At 49.0% G+C, this 25,134-nt stretch overlaps 3 protein-coding genes across 3 annotated transcripts in view; 1 reads left to right on the top strand and 2 right to left on the bottom strand.

Moving 5' to 3' along the window:
- ccdc88ab (coiled-coil domain containing 88Ab) overlaps positions 1-16,425 on the top strand; it is a gene marked incomplete at both ends in the record, with an annotated part of 76,009 nt that extends 59,584 nt beyond the window's left edge. Inside the window, 15 exons of the mRNA XM_084461562.1 lie at positions 770-943; positions 2,194-2,355; positions 3,408-3,664; positions 3,791-3,934; positions 4,673-4,859; positions 5,816-5,961; positions 6,048-6,140; positions 7,273-7,475; positions 7,880-7,927; positions 9,102-9,179; positions 10,349-10,582; positions 10,841-10,903; positions 12,195-12,287; positions 15,033-15,307; positions 15,493-16,425. Of these exons, the coding sequence (XP_084317688.1) occupies positions 770-943; positions 2,194-2,355; positions 3,408-3,664; positions 3,791-3,934; positions 4,673-4,859; positions 5,816-5,961; positions 6,048-6,140; positions 7,273-7,475; positions 7,880-7,927; positions 9,102-9,179; positions 10,349-10,582; positions 10,841-10,903; positions 12,195-12,287; positions 15,033-15,307; positions 15,493-16,425 (3,090 nt within the window). The remainder of the gene's footprint in view (positions 1-769; positions 944-2,193; positions 2,356-3,407; positions 3,665-3,790; positions 3,935-4,672; positions 4,860-5,815; positions 5,962-6,047; positions 6,141-7,272; positions 7,476-7,879; positions 7,928-9,101; positions 9,180-10,348; positions 10,583-10,840; positions 10,904-12,194; positions 12,288-15,032; positions 15,308-15,492) is intronic.
- Positions 16,426-20,796: 4,371 nt separating this feature from the next.
- On the bottom strand, positions 20,797-21,976 carry prorsd1 (prolyl-tRNA synthetase domain containing 1; the record flags this gene model as incomplete). The annotated part of the gene is made up of 2 exons (XM_084460201.1): positions 21,890-21,976; positions 20,797-21,225 (listed from the first exon to the last, which is right to left on the bottom strand). The coding sequence occupies exons 1-2, from the start codon at positions 21,971-21,973 to the stop codon at positions 20,797-20,799; spliced, it is 513 nt and encodes a 170-aa protein (XP_084316327.1). The 5' UTR covers positions 21,974-21,976.
- A 917-nt stretch (positions 21,977-22,893) lies between these two features.
- On the bottom strand, positions 22,894-25,078 carry rps27a (ribosomal protein S27a). Its single transcript, XM_084460857.1, has 6 exons — positions 25,042-25,078; positions 24,867-24,931; positions 24,271-24,325; positions 24,073-24,158; positions 23,624-23,755; positions 22,894-23,082 (listed from the first exon to the last, which is right to left on the bottom strand). Exons 2-6 carry the CDS (start codon positions 24,912-24,914, stop codon positions 22,933-22,935), a joined length of 471 nt encoding a protein of 156 aa, XP_084316983.1. The 5' UTR covers positions 24,915-24,931; positions 25,042-25,078; the 3' UTR covers positions 22,894-22,932.
- Between the last annotated feature and the right edge of the window lie 56 nt (positions 25,079-25,134).

The following is a 25,134-nucleotide window of genomic DNA, read 5'->3' on the forward strand; positions in this document are numbered from 1 at the left end:
TTGAGATTCGTATCGTACAGTTCGCCGGGGCTCAGGCGGAGAAGCAGGATGATGAATTTTACCAAACGTTTAGCTGAAAAGAGTGAGCGGAAGTGGACGGAAAAGCTGCCGTTTTATAGTCGCACACACACTTGATGCTAACCAACATCTATAATGCTGCTAATTCATGGAAGTATAATGTTAGCTGGCTACTGCTAATCTCACAGTGGTGAAGCTAGAATAGTAGGCTACCTGGCAACCCAGCGCGCAGTACCAACGCTGTAATACTATTGGCTGGTATGATATCAACAGAGTGTCATTGTCGGGCCGTCAAAATTTCATAATGTAATATGTAGTAATTTCAGACAATATAATTTTTTATGGAAAAGCAATACTTTTACTCTGCAGCCTTCGCAAAGCCCTATGGATGTATTATTTTTGAAAAAATGTTTATTTTAATCCACATTTTACATATTATACCTTTAAACTGTAACCCAACAGTGATGTATCAAATACAAACAGTAAAACCACCCCAGAGAACACAGTGTAGAGAAACAGCCCAGGGGACCCATTCTGAGTCTGAGTTATACTGTATAGCATGCCAGAGACGGTGAAGACTTCTTAGAGGCATTTTGTCATTATTTATTCATGAATTCTCCCTTCTTCGTTGTTTTAACTATTCATGAGATTGCAAGTTTGGATAATATTTAGAGAGTATGTGTCCACTCCTCTCAGATCTAGATGGGATTCAGGGAATTAGATGTTGTTGACCTGTTGATTTGTGTTGCAGGTGAAAAAGAACTACGAGGCTCTGCGTCAGAGGGAGGAGGAGGAGAGGATGGTGCAGAGTTCACCCCCTAGAGGAGGGGAGGACTCCCATACCAGCAAGTGGGAGAAGGAGAGTCACGAGGCCACGAGAGAGTTGCTGAAGGTCAAAGATCGCCTCATCGAGGTGGAGAGAAATGTGAGTTTCCCATCATTTAAAACCCTTTATTACAAGTCACTTTAAATGTATACTTAGTAGGATTTTCCTAAAAAAAAATAAAGTATAGAGTCATACAAAATAATCCCTCTCAATGATCACTTAGGCCTCACTAGAATGTGTGATGGTGTGTTTATCTGCAGACGCCCCTCCATCTGGCTGTATTTTGTTGTTGATAATTTTTCGGGACGTTTCTGGGCGTCAACCTTTGGGCTGTGGGGGTGGAGTTGGGGGGAGGAGTTAGGGGGAAGTGGGGTATGGAGTTGGGGGGGGGAGGTGGGGTGGGGGTACCCCTCAACCAACAACGCGGGTGGTTGAGCCCTCAATGCACAAGTTGCCATATACGCGGAGAGTGCAATCCAACTGAATCGAAGAGAGGAGCTAAGATAATGTTCAAAAACCAGAGTAAATCTGCGGTTGGCGTTCACCCGCTGGCGAACTCTGAAGCAGAGGATGGGGATGAGGAGTGACGTGGACTTGGCTTGTGTTCTGTTAGACAGGTAAGCCGTTCTTACTAGCTAAATAAACACTGATTGCAAGCCAGCCAAGTTAACTTGTTAGGCTAGCTGGTGTTGTGCCAATGTGTACTCCCGATAAGATAAAGCTATAAAGTGTCCTCCCTCCAGTGTATTTCCCTCAAGCTATTGGATGATATAAAGTGTTTTCTCCCGATATAAAGAGGTTTCCCCTGATAGACCCACTGAGGATGGGAGGGGAAGAACTCTATTCTGGTGGTGTTCACCACTAATACGGTTAGTTCTTGTCAGCTTGAAGTGAACTTTATTGTCGTCTACTTTGAATGGCTTTTCCTGGTGAAGATCATTCTAACTAAAGTGGACTACTGTAGTTCGCGCTGGCTTTGTGCTACGGGAGAAAAGCCTATCTGTGTTTGTGGATCAGTTGAGCTCTTTGGTGTTATTAGTGTGCGGGATGTGGTTAATTTCTCGCTGACTTGCAGATGTGAAAATCTGTCTGACCTGGCAACCACGGTCTGACCTGGCAACCACGGTCAGGGGGAGATGAGAGGAAGGAGCAGGGAGGAGGGGCAAAGTTTGAATGTTGCATTTGCATAACACCTGACAAATCCTACTAATTATACCTTTAATGATAATACAATATAGTGCATTACTTCAGATACTAAATGTGACAACCCATGCAAAATGCCCTCTTAGGATGGTTTGTAAATCTCTCGTTTTTGTAAATCTTTTATCTTTCGTCTGTGTGTTTTCCAGAACGCCACGCTGCAGGCAGAGAAGCAGGCGCTGCGCAGCCAGATGAAACAGCTGGAGACTCAGAGCAATAATCTGCAGGCTCAGATCCTGGCCCTCCAGAGACAGACCGCCTCACTGCAGGAGAACAACACCACGCTGCAGACCCAGAATGCCAAGCTACAGGTCAGCCCTGCACATCACACACTACCTACTACACACTATGTACTACCAAACTGCACCACAGACCCAGAATGCCAAACGACAGCCCTGCACTCTACACACACAGCTCTGATTTATTTTGTATGCCATTCTATCGGTCTTAATCCACTCCCTCCACAGTATGAGCTGGTTTCTCAGAGACAGACTTCAGTCCCAGGCAAAATCACACTTTCACCAGACTCCATAGAAGATGCCTTTTAGCCGGAATGTTCTGATGCAGTCCCTGGTTGTGCTTTTTTGTTGTCCTCACTGCTGTAATACAACAATTTCCGAGTGGGACAAATAAAGCACCTATCCATCTGTCTCTAGAGCAGTGAGCAAACCCCAGTACCTACAACAGAGGGCAAAACATATTTTGATGATTTCCCTAAACAGAAGGTAATCAGTTCATGTAAACAATGAAAAAATGTGAATCATGAAATGCTAACACTGATATTTCTATTTCTCCTCTGTTGTAGGTATTGAGTATTTTGAAGAGCTCTACTCATTGCTCTGCACCAGAACATTTGGGCCCTAGAGCTACTGTCTACCCTATACTTACAGTCAAACTCTCCCTACACCCTCCCAGAGTGCTTTTCTCTGGTCCGCGGCATCTATTTAGGCGTTTTAGCTCATGGCGGCGGTTCAGCTGTGGTCAAATCTAGATCAGGACAGGATTTGTCGTCCTTCTGCTGTAAAGCCAGAACTAATAACAACTTTCAGCATGTCTGCGAGCTGGGATTTGACCTGGCAGAAACATCCCGACCACGGAACATTCCCCCACATTCCAGCTTTAGACTGGATGTTTTCTGCTCATCTACTGTTTCATCTGGGGGAACGCATGAGAAAGATGCTATGCACACAGCGCCCCCTATAGCCAGAAACTGACACGTCAATGAGAGATTCTAAAGATGGAACCCAAAAAGAACACTTAAGCGTTTCTGAATGTTTTCTCTGGACTATTGATTATCTGAACCTTTAAATGCACGTCCGACACGACCAGCGCTGAAGTGTATCATCTGACCCCGCCCCTCCAGGTTGAGAACTCCACCTTGAACTCCCAGAGAGGCGCTCTCATGACCCAGAATGCACAGCTGCAGAGCCAGCAGACGAGCACGGAGAGCGAGAAGGAGGAGCTGCGGTCCACCTACGAGCTGCTGCTGAGGGACCACGACAAGCTGGCGGCGCTGCACGACAGGCAGGCGGCGGAGTACGAGGCCCTCATAGGCAAACATGGAGGCCTGAAGAGCTCCCACAAGAGCCTGGAGCTGCAACACAGAGACCTGGAGGACAGGTGAGATGCTGACTCACGGTCACCTCTGCTCTCTCTCTCTCTTTGTCACTCTCAAACTCCTGGCAAATTATAATGTGTGTGTGCGTGCGTGCGTGTGTGTGTGTGTGTGTGCGCGTGTGTGTGTAGGTACAACCAGCTGTTGAAGCAGAAGGCTCAGCTGGAGGAGTTGGAGAAGGTTCTGAAGGCGGAACAAGAGAAGATGCTCTCTGAGAACAAGAGTCACGAGGCCACAGCCCAGGAGTACAGCAAGCTGAAAGAGGAGAACGAGAAGTGAGCGTGTGTGTGTGTGTGTGTGTGTGTGTGTGTGTGTGTGTATAAAGTCTTGAGTGTGTGCATTGTCTGTGTGAGTGTGTGTATTGTGTTTGTGTATGTGTGTGTGTTCGTGTGTGATCCTGAGTGTGTGTGTGGGTGTGTGATCCTGAGTGTGTGTGTGTGTGTGTGTGTGTGTGTGTGTGTGTGCGCGTGTGTGTGTGTGGGTGTGTGATCCTGAGTGTGTGTGTGTGTGTGTATGTGTATGTATGTGTGTGGTTGTGTGTGTGCGTGTGGGTGGTTGTATGTGTGTGGTTGTGTGTGTGTGTGTGTGATCCTGAGTGTGTGTGTGAAGTGGGATGGTGGAAGGCCCTGGGGGTGTTATGTGAAGAGCGGAATGTGGGGGGGGCTGGTTGTGTTCGGGGAACACCCCTAAAGTGTCAGTCCAGGTGCAGAGAAACCCGTACCACCGCATTTCTTCTTGGGGGGGATGAGGGAGCCTGCATGTCTGGAGTGGCAGTTTGGAGACTTTAAGTGGAAGGCTTCCATTAGCAAAATAACTTTCTTGTTGTTTATTGTCTGACTGAAATGTTAATTGCTTTGCTCATCCCTTCTCATTCAATTCTCCCTCTTGTTATTTTAACAAGCTGAACAGTTTACCAAGGGAAAGTGTCAGCTTGAACACATGATGATCATACTGTACCCTTGTGGTATTTAGTTTATCGTGTGTGTGCGTGTGTGTTTGCACGCTCCCCCCAGGTTAAGCGTGACGCACCGTCATCTGGTGAAGGAGAACGAGGGTCTCCAGGTGGAGCACAAGAGCCTGAAGACCCAGATGAACAGCGCCACTCTGGAACAGACCCGGCTGGAGGCCGAGTTCTCCAAGCTGAAGGAGCAGTACCAACAGCTGGACATCACCTCCACTAAACTCACCAACCAGTGTGAGGTAGGGCCACACTGCTGCCCCACCCCACCACACAACCTCCAAGTCCCACCACACAACCTCAAAGTCTGGCTGTGAAGTGTCTGAGCAACCTAATTAGAGAGCTAACAACCATCCGGCGAACTGAATGCATTTTTAGTGGATTGTCCCTTTAATGGTGTGCTGGGGCGGCTGTGGCTCAGTGGTAGAGCGGGTCGTCCAATGATCGTAGGGTCGGCGGTTCGAATCCCACCTCCTCCTGTCCGTATGTCGAAGTGTCCTTGGGCAAGACACTGAACCCCAAATTGCTCCCAATGAGCATGCATGTCGTTGCTCTCTGTTCCGGGGGTATTGCTGCATTCTTCTGGTATTCCACTATGTGTCGGCTAGTGGAAGCCGGGGAACTTCACTTGCTTAGTCTCTGTGGCTCTCCGTGGTGATCGTGGGCCGAAACATCTCCGAAGGGCCATCCAGCGGTCCCTCCGGTCGCCACGGAGGCAGAGGCTTTAGGCTGTACTCCTTCAGAATTCCACAAAGCGCCGGCCCATGGAGGCCAGGGACTATAATGTACAGCAGTCCCCCTGTGGCTCTCTTTGACGGTCTTAATGTGCTGAGTTACCTCCGAGCGACTTCCTGATCGCGGCCCACTCTGATCGTCATAGAGGCAGGGGGCTAAATCGATGCCGTTCGCTCTTCCGGCACTCTGGGCCAAGCTGGCCCAGAGGGGGGGAACATCTAGATTTCGCCTCCCCCTACTATCGTGCTTTCCACATGCTGTGGAAGGCAGGGGGCCCCCTGAACAGAGCACACCGCCAAAATTTAATATACTGTATTTGCTGCATGCAAAATAAATGGGTCAATTTTGACTTAAGTGATCTCAACTGAAATGGGCAAATGAGAGGCCGTCATTGTAAAGCGCTGTATAAGTGCTATATAATCGCTACATATGTGCAGTCCATTTACCATCATGACCCTCCTAGTTGCTGAGTCAGCTGAAGGGGAATCTGGAAGAGGAGAACCGACACCTGCTGGACCAGATCCAGACCCTGATGCTGCAGAACCGCACGCTGCTGGAGCAGACCATGGAGAGCAAGGACCTGTTCCACGTGGAGCAGAGACAGTACATGTAAGAGAGAACCCTCGCCTTGAGAACCGTGATCGTGATCGTACCGCGATCTTCTGCTTTCTGACGCTTCCTCCTCTGCTCGCCAGAGACAAGCTGAACGAGCTGCGGAGACAGAAGGAGAAGCTGGAGGAGAAGATCATGGACCAGTACAAGTTCTACGACCCCTCGCCCCCACGCAGGTAAGAAGCGGAAGTACAGTCTGGCTAGTCTCGCATAGCCAGATCTATCTCCACACTTCGTTTACGCTGGTGCCAGCGCCGGAGACAGGTCTGGCTGGACATATTACCATTCTGCAATAGGGGGGAAAAAACCCCACTATTTCTTTAAACCAATCACAGTTGTCTTGGGCGGAGCCAGCCCCGGACGCAGCGACGGTGCTCTTGCAAAATAGTCTGGATCGAATCTGATTGGTGCCGAGAGAATCTCTCGGCCCGAATCAGATTAATTCGCGTCGCCAGTCTCGCCACTGATTGGGCAGTGTGACAACGAATGACAAGGTTTATTGCCAAAAACCTACATCCGTTGAGTCAGACTACAGTCTGGCAGATATGGTCCATCAAAATAAAACAGAATGGGTCCCGGGTGAGCGTTTTCATTAGTAAACCCACTGAACCGACAACCATGGATTAGTGGTTTTAGCTCAGATCATCCATATCGTCAGCGGACACCGAGATACAGTAGGCTGGAGTATGTCGTCATAGTAACAGCTAGCTGAGGCGGTCCCTAGTCGTAATGGAATGAAATATTGATGGACTGCAGTGCCAGTGGAGAGCTGCAGTTGCATGCCGATGGCTCATTCACAAGGCTTATATTGACTGAAATGGTTCATCTGAATCTTAGCTGGATGGTCAGGAGCACACCGAAGAACATGATTATATACATGATTATATCTGTGGTTTATGTCCGAGTCTAACCAATTCTAACCAAGTGGTTGTGGCCCAACCCCTGTAATAGTTAAGCCTTTGTACTGTATAGGCCTAATCAACCCTGAATTGAATCAACCCTGAACCCTCTCTGCCTAACTTTTTGCCATTTATCGTGTTCCCTCTGTCACTGATGATGATTGTGCAGTATGAATGTGTGTATATGTAGTCGGTGGACTGTAGAAACTGAATTGCCCTTCGGGGATAAATAAAGCTATCTGTATCTGAATGTGGGCTTTTATTGCAATTCATCAAGAGCTCATGATTGAGTGATTATGTCGGGACTTGACTAGGATGATCATTGCAGACTCTGTCGGTCTGTGGGGACTGGGAGTGATATTCCTGGAGGTCAGGATGTTTCTGACCGAGCCCTCTCTCTCCCCCTCAGACGTGGGAACTGGATTGCCCTGAAGATGAAGAAGCTGATCAAACCGCGGAGTCGCGAGCGCATGCGCTCCCTGACGCTGACTCCGTCTCGCTCCGAGTCCAGCGAGGGCTTCCTGGGTCTGCCTCCGGACAGCCAGGACAGCTCCTCTGTGGGCTCCGGGTCCAACTCACTGGACGACACACTCACACAGAAGAGGAGCAGCAGTGAGTATACACACACACACACACACACACACACACACAGTCAGACACTCATCCACACACACACATACACACAGTCAGACACTCATCCACACACACACACACAGTCAGACACTCATCCACACACACACACACACACACACATACATCCACACACACACACACACCTTCACGCACACAGTCAGACACTCATCTATATACACACACACACACACACACACACACACACACACAGTCAAACACTCATCTACACACACACACACACATATATTAACATGCACAGAGTCAGACACAGGCGCACACGCATCCCAAACACGGTATCAGACGGAGCAAGGGTGTGTGGTGGTGTGGTTCTGGGGGCCATCCTTCCTAACGCCTCTAAACGTTTTTCTCTCTGTATGCGAAAGGGAAGAGAGGGCAGCTCTCCCATGTGCAGGTGCAGGGTTCGACCAATGGTATGGCGTGGGGGGCGGGCGTACAGCTAGGTTGTCCTGTCACTCAGGGCATGTCGACGTGTGGTGACTCAATCATCCTTCAGTGTCCATCAAGTCGTCAACATTACAGTCAGCCTGTGCCGCTCCACAGATCTACACCTTGAGCAATGGAACCTAGATCTGGAATCAGTCCTATCCACATGGTTAGACAATCTGCTTGAGCTGCGCATCCTGACTGCAATACAGTTTTACCCTATATCTATTAATAGGTGCAATGCATTTTAAGTCATCTGGTTATGTTCAATGTAATGAATGCTGTAATGTTCACTCGCCATTTCGCGTCATACTATCATGTTGTGTGCTTTTGTTTTCTTCCCTAATCAGTCTTGTTTATTGATCTGTAGCCATGTTCTCAATCTGAAGAATCCCTCAATTCAAGACCAAAGCAGGGAGTTAAGAGGACTACTAGATGACTATTAACACCCATGTAAAATCAGTGGTACACAATGAGTAATGGGGTCATGACCCAGGACCTTTACAGATCACCAAGCGATTGAAAAGACGGCTTTGTTCCGTTATGACTCCTGCCCAATGGCATCAGTGCAGACTATGGAAGACACTGATGTACCGTTGTAAACCAGGCCAGAGGGATGTAGAATGGTGTCTCAGCCACCCCTCCCCCCCTGTCCTCCTCTCTGCCTATTATTAGTCATGGCTCCCTCAGGGACACGCCCTCCCTGGCTTCATCCTCTCACTCTCCTTATTGCATCCTTTAGTATACTGCACCCCTCATGTGTGTCTCAATAATATATATGTGAGTGTATGTGTTGTGTTCTGTAGTCTGTGTGTTGTGTTTGCACCAAGAATGGAAGTCTGATATTCTTGGTGTGGCAACCCTCCTCATGCCATCACACTGAGCTGTGTCTGTCCGTCCGTCCGTCCGAATTGTGTCCAGCTCGTGTGCTTGCGTCCACATTTATATGTGTGTCTGCGTTTGTGACATTTCTGTCCATCAGCGTTTCTGTCCCAGCTGAGCCTCCAGGGCGCGTAGCCTAACGGGTTCTTCCCCCCTGGTGCTCGGCAGCGTTTAACATCCGTCTCTTCTTCCCTCCTTCTCTTCTCCTCCGCCTCTCCCCGGGGGGTCCGGCGCTCCCCGTCTCTCCCCTGCTCTGCTCTGGCTCTTAACCCACCGCAGCGCTCAAACGGTTGCCCTTTATGAGGAGCCGGCCCAAGGACAAGGACAAAGCGAAGGCCATCAACAGGCGGTCCATGTGTAAGAGCTCCGCTAGCCCGTCCGTTAGCCCGTCCGTTAGTCCGTCCGTTAGCCTCCTCCTCCCTCCGCCTCCCGTCACCTCCTGCTGGCCCGCGCCTGCCTCCTCCACCTACAGTAGCTCCACCGCGCTCTCCACTGTTAGCTTGTAGCTACAACCTCTCTTCCTTCACAGTAGACCTTAGTAGAAACAGCCACGAATGTGTAGAATGTTAATAAGTAGTTGGTTTGATAGCCACTAATGGAAATGGCTCGCTAACTTTTGGCCTCAGGTAAGGTTTGTGTAATTTCTGTGAAGTTCGATCGAAGGTACTAACATCCCTCCGCCATGAACGTGTGTGTTTCTCTCACTGTAGTGATCAGACGATGTCATCTCTAGTTTAGTTCTAGTCTAGTTTGATTAGTTCTGTGATTAGTTGTGTTTATTACGGTGGGGAGGTACTGTATGTCATTCCATCGCACTGTACTGTTTTGGGTTTTTGTGTGTGTGCGCGCAGGCGTGTGTGAGCGCATTTCTGCCACTCCGTCTCTGCAGGCATGGCTAATCAATCACGATCACTCTGATCTCTGTCTCCGCCACAACATTCACCATGTTGGACTTGAAATGGAACATTCTCTTGCTCTTTCTCTATCTCTCTCTCTCTCTCTCTCTCCCTCCCTCTCTCATTCCATCTTTCTTGCTCTCGCTCTATCTCTCCCTTTCTGTCTCTTCTCTGTGTGAGCTCTCCTTAGCGGGCTGCGTTTCAGAGATCTTGTGCATGCCATGCTGACGTGGGCTTGTCTCTCTGCCTGTGGTTGTGCTGGTGCCGTGAATACTGTCGCTGCTCCAAGCGGCCCTGCATGTCCCGCGCTAACCCCGCCCCTGCCACTTCAGACGCCGCCCGCGTGTCCGCGGGGGTCTCTCGGGGTGACCCAAGCTGTCCCTGATGTATCCACCGCCGTGTCCCACGTCCGCTCTATTCCCGGTCGAGCGCACCCGATTCATCTCAGCGGTGATAACTGTGAGAACTGAATATCAGCAGAGCAGCTGGACAGGAAGCTCTCAGCTCGGTGAATCTGATGAGCCAGCTCAGGGATTTTCGAGCGGACGTGAGGCTACTCGCGGGGTACATGAGGAGCGCCGCCTCGAACCCTGATTCTAATCTCCCTCCCTCCTCCCCCCCTCCCTCCAGCCATGAACGACCTGCTCCAGACCATGGCCCTGGCGGGGCCCGGCGCGGGGGGCCAGTGGGCGGGCAGCTCGGAGAACCTGGAGGGCCCCGAGGAGGCGGAGGTGGGCGGGGGCAGTGGTGGCGGGCGGCGGATGAAGGAGCTGGGCTCCATGGCCTACTCCACCAACGCCATCAATTACGCCACCCTCACCCTGCCCGCAGGCCGCCGGGGCAAACACAGACTCAAGGTCAAAGGTGAGAACCAGGGCCAGGAGTCTACTAGTAGATGTGTTTATGATGTATTTACGTATGTCTCCCATCATCTGTAACTAGGGATGCCAAAGACAAGTAACCATCCTCAGATGAACAATAACGTTAGATAGATTCCATCATCAGCATATCTGAGCCTTCCTGTTTTCACTTACCCCGCCCTCTCTCTCTCTCTCTCTCTCTTTCTCTCTCTCTCTCTCTTTCTCTTTCTCTCTCTCTCTCTCTCTCTCCCTGTCTTTTCAGAGAATGCTTCGTGTGAGGACGTCCCTGCATCCTCAGACGACCCCAATGGGGTCAGGGGTCAAGGTAAGGGAAATGGAGACTCCCAGTAGACCCAGTAACACACAGGGCCAGTCCAGTACTGGAGAGGAAGAGGCAGCCTTTATGGTCCAGTGTCCCAGCATGGGATTAAACCCGCTCTTGGATTAACAAGAAGCTTCAATGTAGAATTTCGACTTCAGACGTAATCTGTGTCTGTGAAAGAACCCTCCAATGTGATTCCATCATAATTTAGATGACCCCATGTACAGTATTGTAGCCATGCACGCCCACTAATTTAAGCCATAAGTTTGGCCCAGGCATTAGCGAGCGGATGAGCCTAAATGCCACACTGTACATCAGCATATGTCCATTAACAGACAGTAGAAGCATGCGTCCATTAACAGACAGTAGGAGTCAGTCTGCTTAGCGGCGCCCACTCCATTCTCCCACACGCACGGCCATCAGTCACGCTCCATGTCCATTACCTCCATGGCCATGTAGACGGTCTACAGGGGAAACGTCCTCCCACTGTCCTGTCCTGTGTGAGTGTATGGGCGTGTGAGGACGCGGACTCAGCCGGTACTGTGTTCACTGTGTCAGGCCCGCAGGTCTGTAGCAGCGCTCTGGCGCTCTCGCCCTGTCCTCCCAACCCCAGCACTATGTGAGTCCCCTGTAGCATCTGTAGTAAGTGACCCACCCGCGTGTCCGTCCGTCTTCGGGCATCACCTTCACCGTCCCGCTCTAGCTAAATGTTACTGGCCGCCACAGTAACATGGATATCTGCCATCGCTGGGAGACTGAAACGGACAGCCACTCACGCGCCACCGCCAACTCTAGCCCCGCCTCTTTGTTTACTACCGCATGCATGGGCACATATGTCCCACCGTCTGGTTGGTTTCCCCCGGGGCCCTCCTCCCCCTTCCCTGTCGACCACCTAAACCCCCGCCCCGCCTACCAATTGATGTTGAGCAACGATGTACAAATTGACGCCACCTGAGCCGCAAGGCTCCTCCCCTCACATCCTCTCCAGTGCAATCAAGGTCAGGGTTCCTCCTCCTCTGTGGCTGTCGGCCACTCCCCCTGTCGCGGGCTCCCTTCCTTTGTCTGCGGTCACCGACTGCATCCCCTGCTCCTGTGTGTGACTGGGCATGTTGAGAGCGTTCCCTGGCGCTCTGCCACCCCCCCTGCCCCCTCTGCCCTGCATGCACCATCTGCTGCCCAGCGGGATGTGCTCTTATACCCGTGTGTGTGTGTGTGTGTGTGCGCGCGTGTGTGCGTGCGTGTGTGTGTGTGTGTGTGCGCGTGTGTTTGTCCCCTCCCCTTTGCTCCTGCCCAGTTTCCCGGCCCTCCAGCCTCCATAGCAACAAGACCACCACCAGTAGTCATAGCAATAATAACTCCCACCTCACCTCTCCACTCGAGGGCAAAGGTACGCTCCCTCTACACCCAATACCCCTCCTACCCCTCTCCCTCTACACCCAATACCCCTCCTACCCCTCTCCCCCTACACCCAACACCCCTCCTACCCCTCTCTCCCTACCCCCAACACCCCTCTCCCCCTACCCCCAACACCCCTCCTACCCCTCTCCCCCTACCCCCAACACCCCTCTACCCCTCTCACCCACCCCCCTCTCCCCCTACACCCAACACCTCTCCTACCCCTCTCCCCCTACCCCCAATACCTCTCCTACCCCTCTCCCCCTACCCCCAACACCCCTCTCCCCCAACACCCCTCCTCTCCCCCTCTACACCCCTCTCTCCCTACCCCCAACACCCCTCTCTCCCTACCCCCAACACCCCTCTCCCCCTACCCCCAACACTCCTCCTACCCCTCTCCCCCTACCCCCAACACCCCTCTACCCCTCTCACCCACCCCCCTCTCCCCCTACCCCTCTCCCTCTACCCCCAACACCCCTCTCCCCCTACACCCAACACCTCTCCTACCCCTCTCCCCCTACCCCCAACACCCCTCTCCCCCAACACCCCTCCTCTCCCCCTCTACACCCAACACCCCTCCTACCCCTCTCCCCCTACACCCAACACTCCTCCCCCAATCTACACTCAACACCCCTCCTAACCCTCTCCCCCAACACCCCTCCCCTACCCCTCTCCCTCTAGACAAGGCAAGGCAAGTTTATTTGTATAGAACATTTCAGCAACAAGGCAATTCAAAGTGCTTTACTTTACATTTACATTAAAAGCATCAACACAAAGTGCAAGAAACACATAAAAGGTCATATAAAATGAAATGCAAAAAAGGACATTTAAAACAAAATGCAGGAAAAATAAAATACAGGAATACAAGTTACAGTGCAGTGTATGAATGAATAATTATTGATTTAATAAAAAGCAGCAGCAAAAAGAAAAGTCTTCAGTCTTGATTCAAAAGAACTGAGTGTTGCAGCAGACCTGCAGTTTTCTGGAAGTTTATTCCAGATATGTGGAGCATAAAAACTGAACGCTGCCTCCATGTTTTGTTTTAACTCTTGGGACAGAAAGCAGGCCTGTGCCAGACGACCTGAGAGGTCTGGATGGTTCATAACGTAGCAGCAGATCAGAAATATATGTTGGCCCTAAACAATTCAGTGCTTTATAAACCAACAACAGTATTTTAAAGTCAATTCATCACTGACAGGAAGCCAGTGTAAAGACGTTAATTTTAAGAAAGTTCTGGCACAACCAATCGTTGATTTGTTCAATGCACTTACTCAGCACTTGTATGGGATTATAGTCCCCTGGTGATATGGTAATATACATTTGTGTGTCGTCTGCGTAGTTATGGTAACATATTTTGTTGTTTTCCATAATTTTGAGCTAGTGAGAGCATGTAAATGTTGAACAGAAGAGGCCCCAGAATGGAGCCTTGGGGAACTCCACAGGTCATTTTTGTCCGCTCAGATTTGTAATTGCCTTTAGGCACACAGTAGTCCCTGTTCTTCAAGTAGGATTCAAACCAGTCTAGCACTATGCCAGAAATTCCCCAGCCAGTTTTCCAGTCGGCCTAGTAATATTTTGTGGTCAACCGTGTCGAAGGCAGCGCTGAGATCCAGTAATACTAAGACTGAAATTCTGCCATTCTCTGTGTTTAAATGGATGTCATTGAAGACCTTAACAAGAGCAGTCTCGGTGCTGTGGTGTGGTCGAAATCCTGACTGGAAGATATCAAAACAATTATTTAGTGCCAGGAAGTTGTTACACTGTTGAAAAACTGCTTTTTCCATAATTTTACTTAAAAACGGGAGGTTTGATATGGGCCTATAATTGTTTGGTGTCTAGATTATTCTTTTTTGTGTTTGAGTGTCTTGAGGACTGCAGTTTTCAGGGTTTGTGGGAACACATCTGAAAGAAGGGGTGTGTTTACAATTTGTAGTAAATCATAGCCCATGCAGTTAGATACAGTACATTTTGAAAAAGCCTGTAGGCAGAATATCAAGGCGGAGGAGTATTTCAGATATTGTATAATGTCCTCCGGGGTTTTATGGTTGATCGGATAAAATTGTGTCAAGGGATTGATTTTAGTGGACACTGGGACAACACATATCCTATACCTGATAGGGAGGCACTGACTGCTTGTCTAATTTTTTTAATTTTGTCAGTGAAGAATGAGGCAAATTCATTGCAGGCCCTGGTGGATAGAAGTTCAGAGGCTACTGACACAGGAGGGTTTGTTAGCCTTTCGACAGTGGCAAACAAAGCATGTGCATTATTATTGTTTCTAGTGATGTGAGAAAAGAGGGACTGCCGTTGCCCAACACCCCTCCTCTCCCCCTCTCCCCCTACACCCCCCCAACACCACTCCTCTCCCCCTACACTCAACACCCTCCTCTCTCTCTCCCCCTACACCCAACACCCTCCTCTCTCTCTCCCCCTACACCCAACACCCTCCTCTCTCTCTCTCCCCCTACACCCAACACCCTCCTCTCTCTCTCTCCCCCTACACCCAACACCCCTCCCCTACCCCTCTCACCCAACACCCCTCCTACCCCTCTCCCCCTACACCCAACACCCCTCCTACCCCTCTCACCCAACACCCCTCCTCTCCCCCACTCCTGTGTTCTCTAGCCCACTCTCACCGGTCTCTTTAGCCGGTCACATTGGCGTGTTTGTCCCCCCCCCCCCCCCGCGGGACCCCGAGCTGTCCGTGACGCGCGTCCGCTGGCCTCTCTCTCCCCAGGAGCGCTGAACGGCAGCCTGAGCCGCCCCCACAGCGAGAGCAGCGGCGAGTTCAGCCTGAGCCTGGACGCCGAGGCGTGGTCGAGCAGCGGCAGCAGCCCCGTGCAGCAGCAGCCCCAGGCCCGCTCCGCCCACCAGAGCCCCCTGCAGCCGCGCGGGGGCCCCGACGCCCCGGGGACGGGGCCCTCCGGCCGGGCCAGGCTGAAGTCGGGCTCCCCCGGCAGCGAGGTGGTCTCCCTGCAGCAGTTCCTGGAGGAGAGCATCGACCCAACAGAGGTGACCGGAGCTTAGTGCAGACCACGCTAGGGCAGATCCATGTCGTACACGACTTAGATGGAAAATACTTCAAATACTCATTCGAGTGACTGTGTGAGAGGTGATGGAATATTGATCACCTACTACTACGTAACATGAGTAGATACAGAATTACATCGCAAATTAACAGTGTTCTCACCCCCCAGTCTGGCAGTCAGGAGAACCTGACCGTCGAGTCGCCCCGCCTGTCTGGGGGATCTGAGAAGGACCGAAGCTCCGCCTCCAGCGGCACTAAGGGGCGGGGCATCCTACGATCAGCCAGCGGGAAGGCGGCCCCGGCGAACTCCGACGCCCGCCCGCCCAGATCCGGCCAGCCGGGCCGGCCCACCCTGCGGAAGGCGGAGAGCACGCGCGTTAAGGGCTCGGCCCCGCCCCGCCCCGCCCTGTCCTCCCAGGGGAAGGCCGTGTCCGTGTCAGAGCGCCTGGACTCCTCCTACTCCGCGTCCACGCTGCCGCGCGCCAGCAGCGTCATCTCCACGGCCGAGGGCACGACGCGGCGGACCAGCATCCACGACCTGCTGTCCAAGGACGCCCGCCCGCCCGTCTCGGTCGACCCCGCCCCCTCCTCCTCCTCCGCCAAGGCCCACGCCGCACCCAGTGAGTACCCCCCCGACGCCACCGCCCCCTCCTCCCAGTCCCGGCAGCCCGGCCCCCCGCCTCCCGCCGCCCTGCCCAAGTCCATCAGTCTGCCCTGTCGTGGCGAGGAGGCGGACCTCTCCAGCCTCGAGTCCTTCTTCGGCTCCTCCTTCACGGTAGAGTCGGTCTTCATGGACTCCATCTTCAGTGAGCCTGCCTTCGCTGGGGGCGGGGCCAAGAACATCCCCTTCCTGTCCCTCAACCCCTCCCTCGTCAGCAACATCAGCGGCCCCCCAGGCAAATCCAACCCCCACGTCCGGCCCACCCCCGGTCAAACCTCCCTCAACCAGTCAAACGGTCAGAACAGGCCGAAATCCAGCCCAACTGACCAGAAAGAGTATAAAGAGGGTTTAGATACCAGTCATGTGATTGACGCAGACCAATCACCTTCGCCTAGCCCAGAGGACAGCCAGTCGCTGTGGTATGAGTATGGGTGTGTGTGAATGTGATTGCTGATCTGGATCAGGACTCGTGGCTGGGATGATGGCGAGAGAATGAACCCTCTTCTGTTCCGCATGTCTGGTCAAAGCGCCATCACGCTCCCGGTCTTTTCTGTTGAGCTTCTGTCGGACGTCTTCATTTGGCTGATTATTTTGTGGATCGCTGTTCTTCTCACCTCTGGCGTGGTCTCTCCCCTCTCTGTGTGCTGGTGTCGGGCTCTATGGACGTCTCTCTGCCATGGTTCATTCATTCATGGAGTCTCTGTTGGCTGGCTAACACTATATAACGACTATTATCTGATGTTTTAGTGGAGTCATAAAAACGGTTATGGTTTTAGTCAAATCAACAATCAAGCATTTCAGATTTGCTGACGAATCATACATGATTGTACAAGAAATGTATCTCTTACAGACCTCACACACGAAGCCACGCAGCACTCACTCTTCGAGGGAAAATGTATAGTCATGTAGATGTTTGAAGTACATTCAGCTAAGATCTCTCGTGTCCCTCGAGTGCTTGTCACGCGAGGCAAAAATGCAGTAGCTCTCTGTCAGATAGAGAAATGAGGCTTTTGGAGCAGGTCCCACAGTAGCTTGTCCTGAGTTCACAACCAATCGCCTTTATATAATCCCGGTCCTCAGAGGAGAAAGCTATTTTTAACAGAAACCCAGTTTCCTCATCTATTAATGTCACTCAGATAATAGATTCAGTCTCCCATTCTCTGTCTACCTGGTGCGAGACCTCCTTGTCCTTTCCGGAGTGCTGTTGTATGTATTGCATTGTGCCCCTTCCTTTCACACCAGCCTTATTCAACTGTACCAACGATGCATATTCACTGACCTGCATGGCTTTGTTCTGTTTCTGTGACCTTTGAACCCTTCATTTTGATTGTTCTGATCAAAATGCTTATTGTCTTTTATTTGTCTTTTGGTGGCGTTTTTTTGGTGTATTTGTGGATAATCACACGGTTTTGTGTTCCTTTTCCTTTTTGATGAACTAATCAGTCAACTTTTGGTGTTTTTGATAATTGAAGAGGAGGAGATGAAGAGGATTCATTCACTAAATGATCTGATGGGACAGGTTCAGTTGGGGTAGAGGAGGTATGGGAGTAAGAAAGGGGGGATGGTGTGTTCACCCGTTGCTAGCCAGTGTCAGTCAGTGGGTGCATTTAGCAGGTGAGAAGGTTTTGATGGGACAGTTTGTTTTGTGAATGAAGATTCTTTCTCTCAACAAGGTTGGTTGTTATAATATAATGATGGGGACCTGTGGGTACATACACCCACTCACTACAAATTAAAACTGCACGACAAACGATCCTACGATCAGACTGATTAGCTCTTGTACAGACTATTATGAACCATATTAAGTTATGTTCCAGGGCAGACGGCACTGCTTTATGCACTGGCAGTAGGAGTAGGTCTTCTTAGCTTTGAGTGTCTTAAATTATTTAAACGTTTTGGTTTTACCTTAACCATTTGAAGTATTGTTTTGATGGTATTTATCTTGCGTGTGTGTAGACGGTGGGGCCTAACCCTCTGCCTGTGTCCAGACGTGTGTCCAGATGTGATGACCCTGCCTTTGTTCTACAGATGTGGAAGGGTTACAGGAGCGCAGAAAGTCTAAGAGCAGAGCGGGGGAGCAGCAGAGCTCCTAAGCGTTGCTCAGCGGCGCCCGCTGCTCGGTCGGCCCGTGTGGTGAGTGACGACCTCCGACACGCGGAGGAGGGTTCGGAGGAGGTGGCGGAGGGCGGGGAGGGGGGGTCGTCGTGGTAACCCCAAGTGGTGTAACATATCCTCCATCCTGCACGCGCTTCCTTGTTTCAACGCTGCCGCCCCCTTCCTACCCCCACCCCACCCACCCCTCCCCGCGCGCCCCGCTAGCTGGAGCCTGTGGCCTGTGCTTGTGTAAGGGCACACGAGAGGACCGCGGTCTGCATGGCGTGCGCTGGGACGACGCGCCTCGCCCACGTCGTGTTTCGGATCCCCACCCGCACCGCAAAGATGCTGCACTAAGGGGGCGGTAAAACTACATGCTCCTCCTCCCTCCCTGCCCCATCGGTGTCCGTGTGTTTGTACAGGTGATGGCAGGTCTCTCCTCGACGTCTCTCTGTCGGAAAAGAAGCTGCGCTAGTGGCGCTCCTGTCAGGTTGTGGTCTTATGTGAGCGGTTATCTGCAGTACTGCATGGCTTTGGTGTCACGCTGAAACCCTTCCCCTCTCCCCTTGCGGTGCATGTAGATTCAGCTGCTTTCCTGTGCGTCTTCTTAAATGGCTCCTCTCTGATGTCATTTCTCTTAACCTATTTTTATGTCCCTCTCTCTCTCTCTCTCTCTCTGTCTTCTACTTCTAACCTCTGCCCTTTCTCTTCTTCTCTGTTTCCTGTCTGCTCTTTGCTCAGACAAGTGACCTTCAAGCTGTTTGTCTGACCTGAAGCCTTTTAGATTTGGTCTGCTGAGATGCTCTTCAGTGAGAAAATGATTGTAAATCTGTTTAAAAAAGGAGAAAAGAATCAAGGATGCTTCAGTAGAGAAAAGTAAACATACTCTTTTTTTTCCTTGAATCAAGGAAATGGAAAACTCCCAAAACATTGTGTGGTGTCAATTGTTTTCTATAACTGACTCTGGCTACTTGCACTGCTGTGGCGGTGTGACAGACTGCTTAACGGGCACTCTGTACAGAGCAACTTCAGGTGCCAACGGACGTTCATGTTAAGCCAAAAGGTTGAGCCTAGACTAGACCCTGAGGACTCCATTGTGTCCTGTGTGACTCTGAATCAGCTGGACTCTTAAGCCACCTGTCATTTTGATGATGATGATGATGATGCTTTTCTCTTTGTAAATGAGCATGCACATGCAACTTCTCTACTATGGAACTAACGAACGAACCAAGGGCTGACCTGGACACTCAGCCATCTGCACAGGACAACCAATTAAAACGCATGCAGACACCACAACAAGATGGCCATGTCAACTGACCCAACCAATCACAATCCGCATGAGGCAATCAGTCACCATGCTTCCCTATCCAATCAGAGTGGACCGTGTTCCAACGTGTGTGTTGCTTCTTTTTCTCTGAAATGGCAAAATTACTATGGTGGGAAGACATGCAAACTGTGTGATTGACTGCCAATCTAGTGAAGGTTGTGTGCGTGCGTGTGTGTCAGAAGGCAGTGACCTCAGTTCTGTGTATGTATGTATAAACACGCTCACTGTCAGAATACTGTGTCTGTGATGATGACCTAGTGTTCTATTCCTTTTCCACTTTTACATAAATCCATTTGATGTGATTAAAATTACATGACTCTTGTGCGTGTCATTTCATCAGCTCAAGTGTTTATTTGATCGTTCTGCTACTCGAGGATTATGCATTCATGTATCAGATGTAAATGTGGATGGAAGATGGCTTACATTCACTATCTTTATGCAGGAAATGTCACACAGCTCATCCTGAGGAACTAGATGTTTACAGTGATGACGGGATGGTCTGCACTCTCTAAAATCAATCTTATATAAGCCTCTGTCTACCCTTAAAGCTGTACCCCACCACTCCTCACTATGGGAGGCCTTAGGGACTAGTAACTAGGAAGTAACCATGACTAGACGGCCTAATAAAATGGCACATTGCTAAAGGATTATCATTTCCAAAGTAGATTCGCACAAACTGCACTTCGGGCATCTATTGTGGTTGATCCCTGTCAGTAATGTACTGTATATCTGAAACTAATGTCATACTGTTATGCTTAAAATATGTATATTATATATGAATATATTAATCATGTACCAAGTCTGCCTTTTATGCCCAATACCAATAAGATTCAGTGTAAACAACTAATCTGATGTTCCATTTAGTGTTAGTAGATAACGATATACTGTGGAAATCAAGCATTACAACACATTGCCTTTGTGTTATCAGTTTATTTTGTACAGTAGTTCTACACATTGTATTGTTGTAAAGTACAAAGAATAGAATTGATGAGTACTTGGTTGTCTGTTTCACTTGTGCTAAGATAAACACTTCATCCACTCCATTTCATAACTACAACACCAGCAATGAATTGTACTGTAGGTGAAGTAGGTCTACTTATACACGCACATGCGTAGACAAGCGCTTTTGCAGTAGGCTACGTTAATTCTGAGGACCTGTGTAGCTTCAAAGGAACACAGGAGACACACGTAGCCATCTTTGCTTAAAAGCAAGTATAGCCTACCGTGGGCTTACAAGTAACACATAATTCATACTAACTTAAAGAAACCCTGTTTAAATGTACAGTGACATGTTATAATACAGGTCATGTAGGCATCACAACATTATACAAGGTACATGTCAGAGGCATGACATGGTCATTGAAGGCATTTATACATTTATCAAATCATTTCTAGTCAAAGCTCTGGAGGACCGGCTCATGTCCCGTCTCCTTGAGAAACTTCAACAGATCCTCGGGCTTCAGTCCCATGGTCGCTGCATTGGTCATGGGGTGGAAGTAGACCCTCTCATGTCCTCCGTTGACCAGGTCACTGTCCAGGACAAACTTGACGCTCTGGTCCTTGTCAAAGAACAGCGATAGAGCTGTGGCACATCCCTGCCCCACCTTCAACTTCTCCAACATGGCGGCCTCCTCTGCGAAACGCAGGTTGCCGCTGCCAACAGCCAGCTTCTTTGCAAGGTCGTTGAGGTTGACCTGGCGGTCATGGCGGACGGAAACCAGCCACAGGCCCTTCTTCTTCTTGTCCTTCAAAAAGAGGTTCTTGGTGACGGCTCCACTGATGTCCTGGAGGTGAGGCATCATCTCCTCCACAGTGAACACCTGGGAGGTGGGGGCGTTGATGGAGGGAGAGAGAGGAAGGAGGAGGAAGAAGAGGGCAGAGTCACAACAATAAAGTACCTCCTACTACTACTGTCAGAGGATCTGATTTTCTAGAAGAATTTGGCTGTGGTGAACAAATCTTCCAATGAATTACGAATTATTATTATTATCATTATTATATGCATGTTCCAAATGTGTACACTAAAAACTATACAGGTATACACTGATGGTTCCCCCATGAAGAAGTTTAGTTTAGTTTTAGAATATGTAGTATATTTTACACTGTATTACATCAATCACATCTGTATTACTCTCATGTAGTAATCATATTAGAATAATGAATAAACTTCACTTTAGTTGGAACTGTGTTAATACATGTGAGAGACTCATCAGTGAAACTAAATCAGATACAATTCGTAAAGATGGTCTCGTCTGCCATCTGGTGGTGGTCAACAGTGCAGCAAACATAGCTTACACGTGTCAACTCGTTATAACAAATCTCGCGATAGACTGCAGCTGCAGGATTCGTTTTATAACACGCCCTCGTTACACCGAAATAAACATAAGCTATCGTTACAACAGGAAACGTCTGAAATACTTGTTTTTAATATACTGTACATTTACAGCTATATACGCGACACGAGCCAGTTAGACTGCATCTTACCGGCGGATGATCCACGCAGGTCGTTTCAATATTCAAACTCTTTAGATATTCCTCCAACTCTGTCCTGAGTTCAGGGGCGGCCATTGTAAGTTTATTAGACAATAACACTGAAATGTTCTTCAGGTAATGTTTTATCTGGAGACCTCCACGTGCACAGCTGTTCATTCAGACCAGCTCTTTACTTCCTCTACTGAGCAGACGCCCTTGCGCATGCGCTATTTTTTTCATAATCTTTATTTAGCAGACGCTGGTCCATAAATCACATACAATTAAAAGCACCACCAGATATAAGGATTTAAAAAATTACAATAAGTGTACCATTCCAAGTGTCCTTGCGCCCTAGAGGAACAATATTCTCGAGTTGGATATCTTTTTTCTTCGAGCAGCATAATTTGTGCCTGTCCTGGCCCCGCAGTGGTGGAATGAACTGCCCACTGGTCAGGACAGCAGAGTCGCTGCCCATCTTTCGTCGCAGGCTCAAAACTCATCTCTTCAAGAAGTACTACAACAATCCTCCCACCTAAGCACTTATTGTATTATATTATATTGCACTGTACTTTAGATTGTGATTCTTGCACTTTGCCTTCAGCACTAGATTATGCTCTTAGTCACTTGTTTTAGAAAGAAGATGCATTGTGAGTTCTGGCAAGTAGTAGTACATTGGCTCTTCCTACGTTAAATGCAATTATTGTTAGTCGCTTTGGATAAAAGCGTCTGCTAAATGACTGTAATGTGCCAGTTCCGCAACTTTACTGCTACAGCAAAGGCATCATGAAATCAAGTTTGGAGCTCCCAGTGTATAGAGCAGGAAGAGAAAGGCTCATGGTGGCAGTCAGACCATTTAATGTAGTAACTCACAGCAATATCTATCTACGTAAAAGTAAATATTCACATATTTGTGACCGATCTAATAAAGTCTAGACCCCACCACCCACCCACCAACCAACCGCTCAGTAATGATAATTTCCCGAGAGTGAACACAATCAAGACCATTGCAATGCAGACTTTGGTGAAAACATTTTTATTGACCCCGTTCCATGTGTTTACTTGTCCTCAGGCTTGTTGAAGCAATAGGTGAGGCAGCATTTGCCACAATAGTGCCTGTCGAAGTGGCTGGCCATGAACACGCCGGCGCCACACTCGTCAGCTGGGCACTCACGGCGCAGACGGTGGATCTTGCCGTTCTCGTCAACCTGGGGCAGAGAGAGAATGTATATGTATGTCACACACACAAAACATACCTGAACGACGCAGTTTAGTTTAATAAATAAACATTCAGGATTTAAGAAATTGATTTGGACAGCTAGGAAATGTACTGTTTATGTCTTAAAACATTCCTGGTGTACATACACAGCAAAATCTATCCAATCTGAACAAATGTCCATACATTTTTCAATTTCACTAATGCATTTGCAAGCTGATGCAAGATTCTGTTCAGTACATAAAACAGTTTGAAATGTTCCAGTGCCACACACACACAACACTGCCCTCCATCAACAGTTAGATATGAACTTTATCCCTGTAGAAGGAAATGTGGCATTTCAGCAGTGGAAAATTACAGTAAAAGGTTGGAAATGCAGAATACAGAATAAACAAAGTATACATCCATACAAACAGCATGTGTTAAGTATAGAATATGTACATCCATACTGTATAGATATGTCTAGTAATACTCACATGCATACATCCAGACTGTATAGATCTAGTAATACTCATACACAGACAGGTTTTTACCTTGTAGTACTTGAGCACAGCGAGCTTGACCTTCTTCCTCTTGTGCTTGTTCTTCTTGGGGGTGGTGTAGGACTTCTTCTTCCTCTTCTTGGCACCACCACGAAGTCTCAGCACCAAGTGCAGGGTGGACTCCTACACACACAGCAAAGGCAATTAAGCAAAAACAGACACCCGTTGCTGAAGCTTAATTAAAATGATGGTATATAGCAATTCCTGTTGGAATTAAACACTTAAAATACAGCCCAACATCCAAGTAAACAACAAAAACAGTGATCTTCTCTTCCAAAACAAGTCAAATAAACAACCCTGCACAGCACAATATGCAACTTAATGACAACACACCTACATTTAATCACTGACACTGCAGACTTTCATAAGCTAAAAGCTTGTTTGAATATTCAGACTGTCTCACACAGTGTGTGCGAGTGGAGTGTGCAGTCCATTTTCACCTTCTGAATGTTGTAGTCAGACAGGGTGCGTCCATCCTCCAGCTGCTTACCAGCGAAGATCAACCTCTGCTGATCGGGAGGGATACCTGAAAGGACAAGAAACAGATGTCAGTCATGATAGTCCAACAGGCAGCTTAATGAAACTCAACTTCAGTAGAGCTTTTGGTTCATCTTTAAAACAAAGTTTGGCTCATTTACCTTCTTTGTCTTGGATCTTAGCCTTAACATTTTCGATGGTATCTGAAGGCTCAACCTGAAAGGGAGAACAGTCCGTGAGTCCTGATACCAGATTAGATGGTCAACTAGCCAATACCCGTCAGCTAACGTTAGCTAGCTACCTGCCAGGATTCTGAAGACATGCAATTTTAAGACAACTAGCAAATTCATATGCCTTTACATTTTCAAAGCGTATTCCAAGCCAGCTAGTCAGAATACTACACACAGCAAAGGTGCATCCTGTGAACCGGTCTTTCACACGTGTTTACGCAGAGCGGTGGGGCCCAGTGGCTAACGTTAGCTACATAACGTTAGCTAGCTAGCTGCTAACATTATCCCACGGACACCATTTCTCTCAACTGACAAGAGTACAATTAATAAATGAACTCCCATGCGTATCACAGTTCGGTATGGGTAAAATAATTAATAAGCAATATAGCAAGATGGTCAATGAGTTGGGTCAATGAGTTGGAAACTGTGTTACAACCAGCTAACAAGAGAGTCAAAAGGAAAGCAACATGCAGCCCTTCATGGCGAAGTCCGCAGTAATGTTAGCTAGTTAACGTTAGGCTACCCACCTCGAGGGTTATAGTCTTCCCCGTGAGGGTCTTAACGAAAATCTGCATCCTGGCGTCCAATCCACCTGAACAATTAGAAAGATAACGTTTTCTTGTTTATTAAGCATGTGTCAGTGTATTCTGTAACACCATTATTACGGCAAATTAATCTTTAAAACAGAGAGCACGATCTTACCACAGGTCTCCTGCTAATGGCGGATCATGAGAAGAGGGCTTGCGGAGCGTGCGACGGGGTTTTCTGGGCGCTTTTGCAAGGAGTAGGTGACCA

This window comes from Borostomias antarcticus (genome assembly GCF_949987555.1).
Source record: "Borostomias antarcticus genome assembly, chromosome: 2".
Taxonomy (NCBI): domain Eukaryota; kingdom Metazoa; phylum Chordata; class Actinopteri; order Stomiiformes; family Stomiidae; genus Borostomias; species Borostomias antarcticus.

Excerpts from the sequence above, each read along its gene's own strand:
- rps27a (XM_084460857.1), bottom strand. The coding sequence starts at position 24,914 with ATGCAGATTTTCGTTAAGACCCTCACGGGGAAGACTATAACCCTCGAG. Across the intron at positions 24,326-24,866 it reads GGAAGACTATAACCCTCGAG|GTTGAGCCTTCAGATACCAT; the intron begins GTGGGTAGCCTA and ends TCTCCCTTTCAG. Across the intron at positions 24,159-24,270 it reads TAAGATCCAAGACAAAGAAG|GTATCCCTCCCGATCAGCAG; the intron begins GTAAATGAGCCA and ends TTGTCCTTTCAG.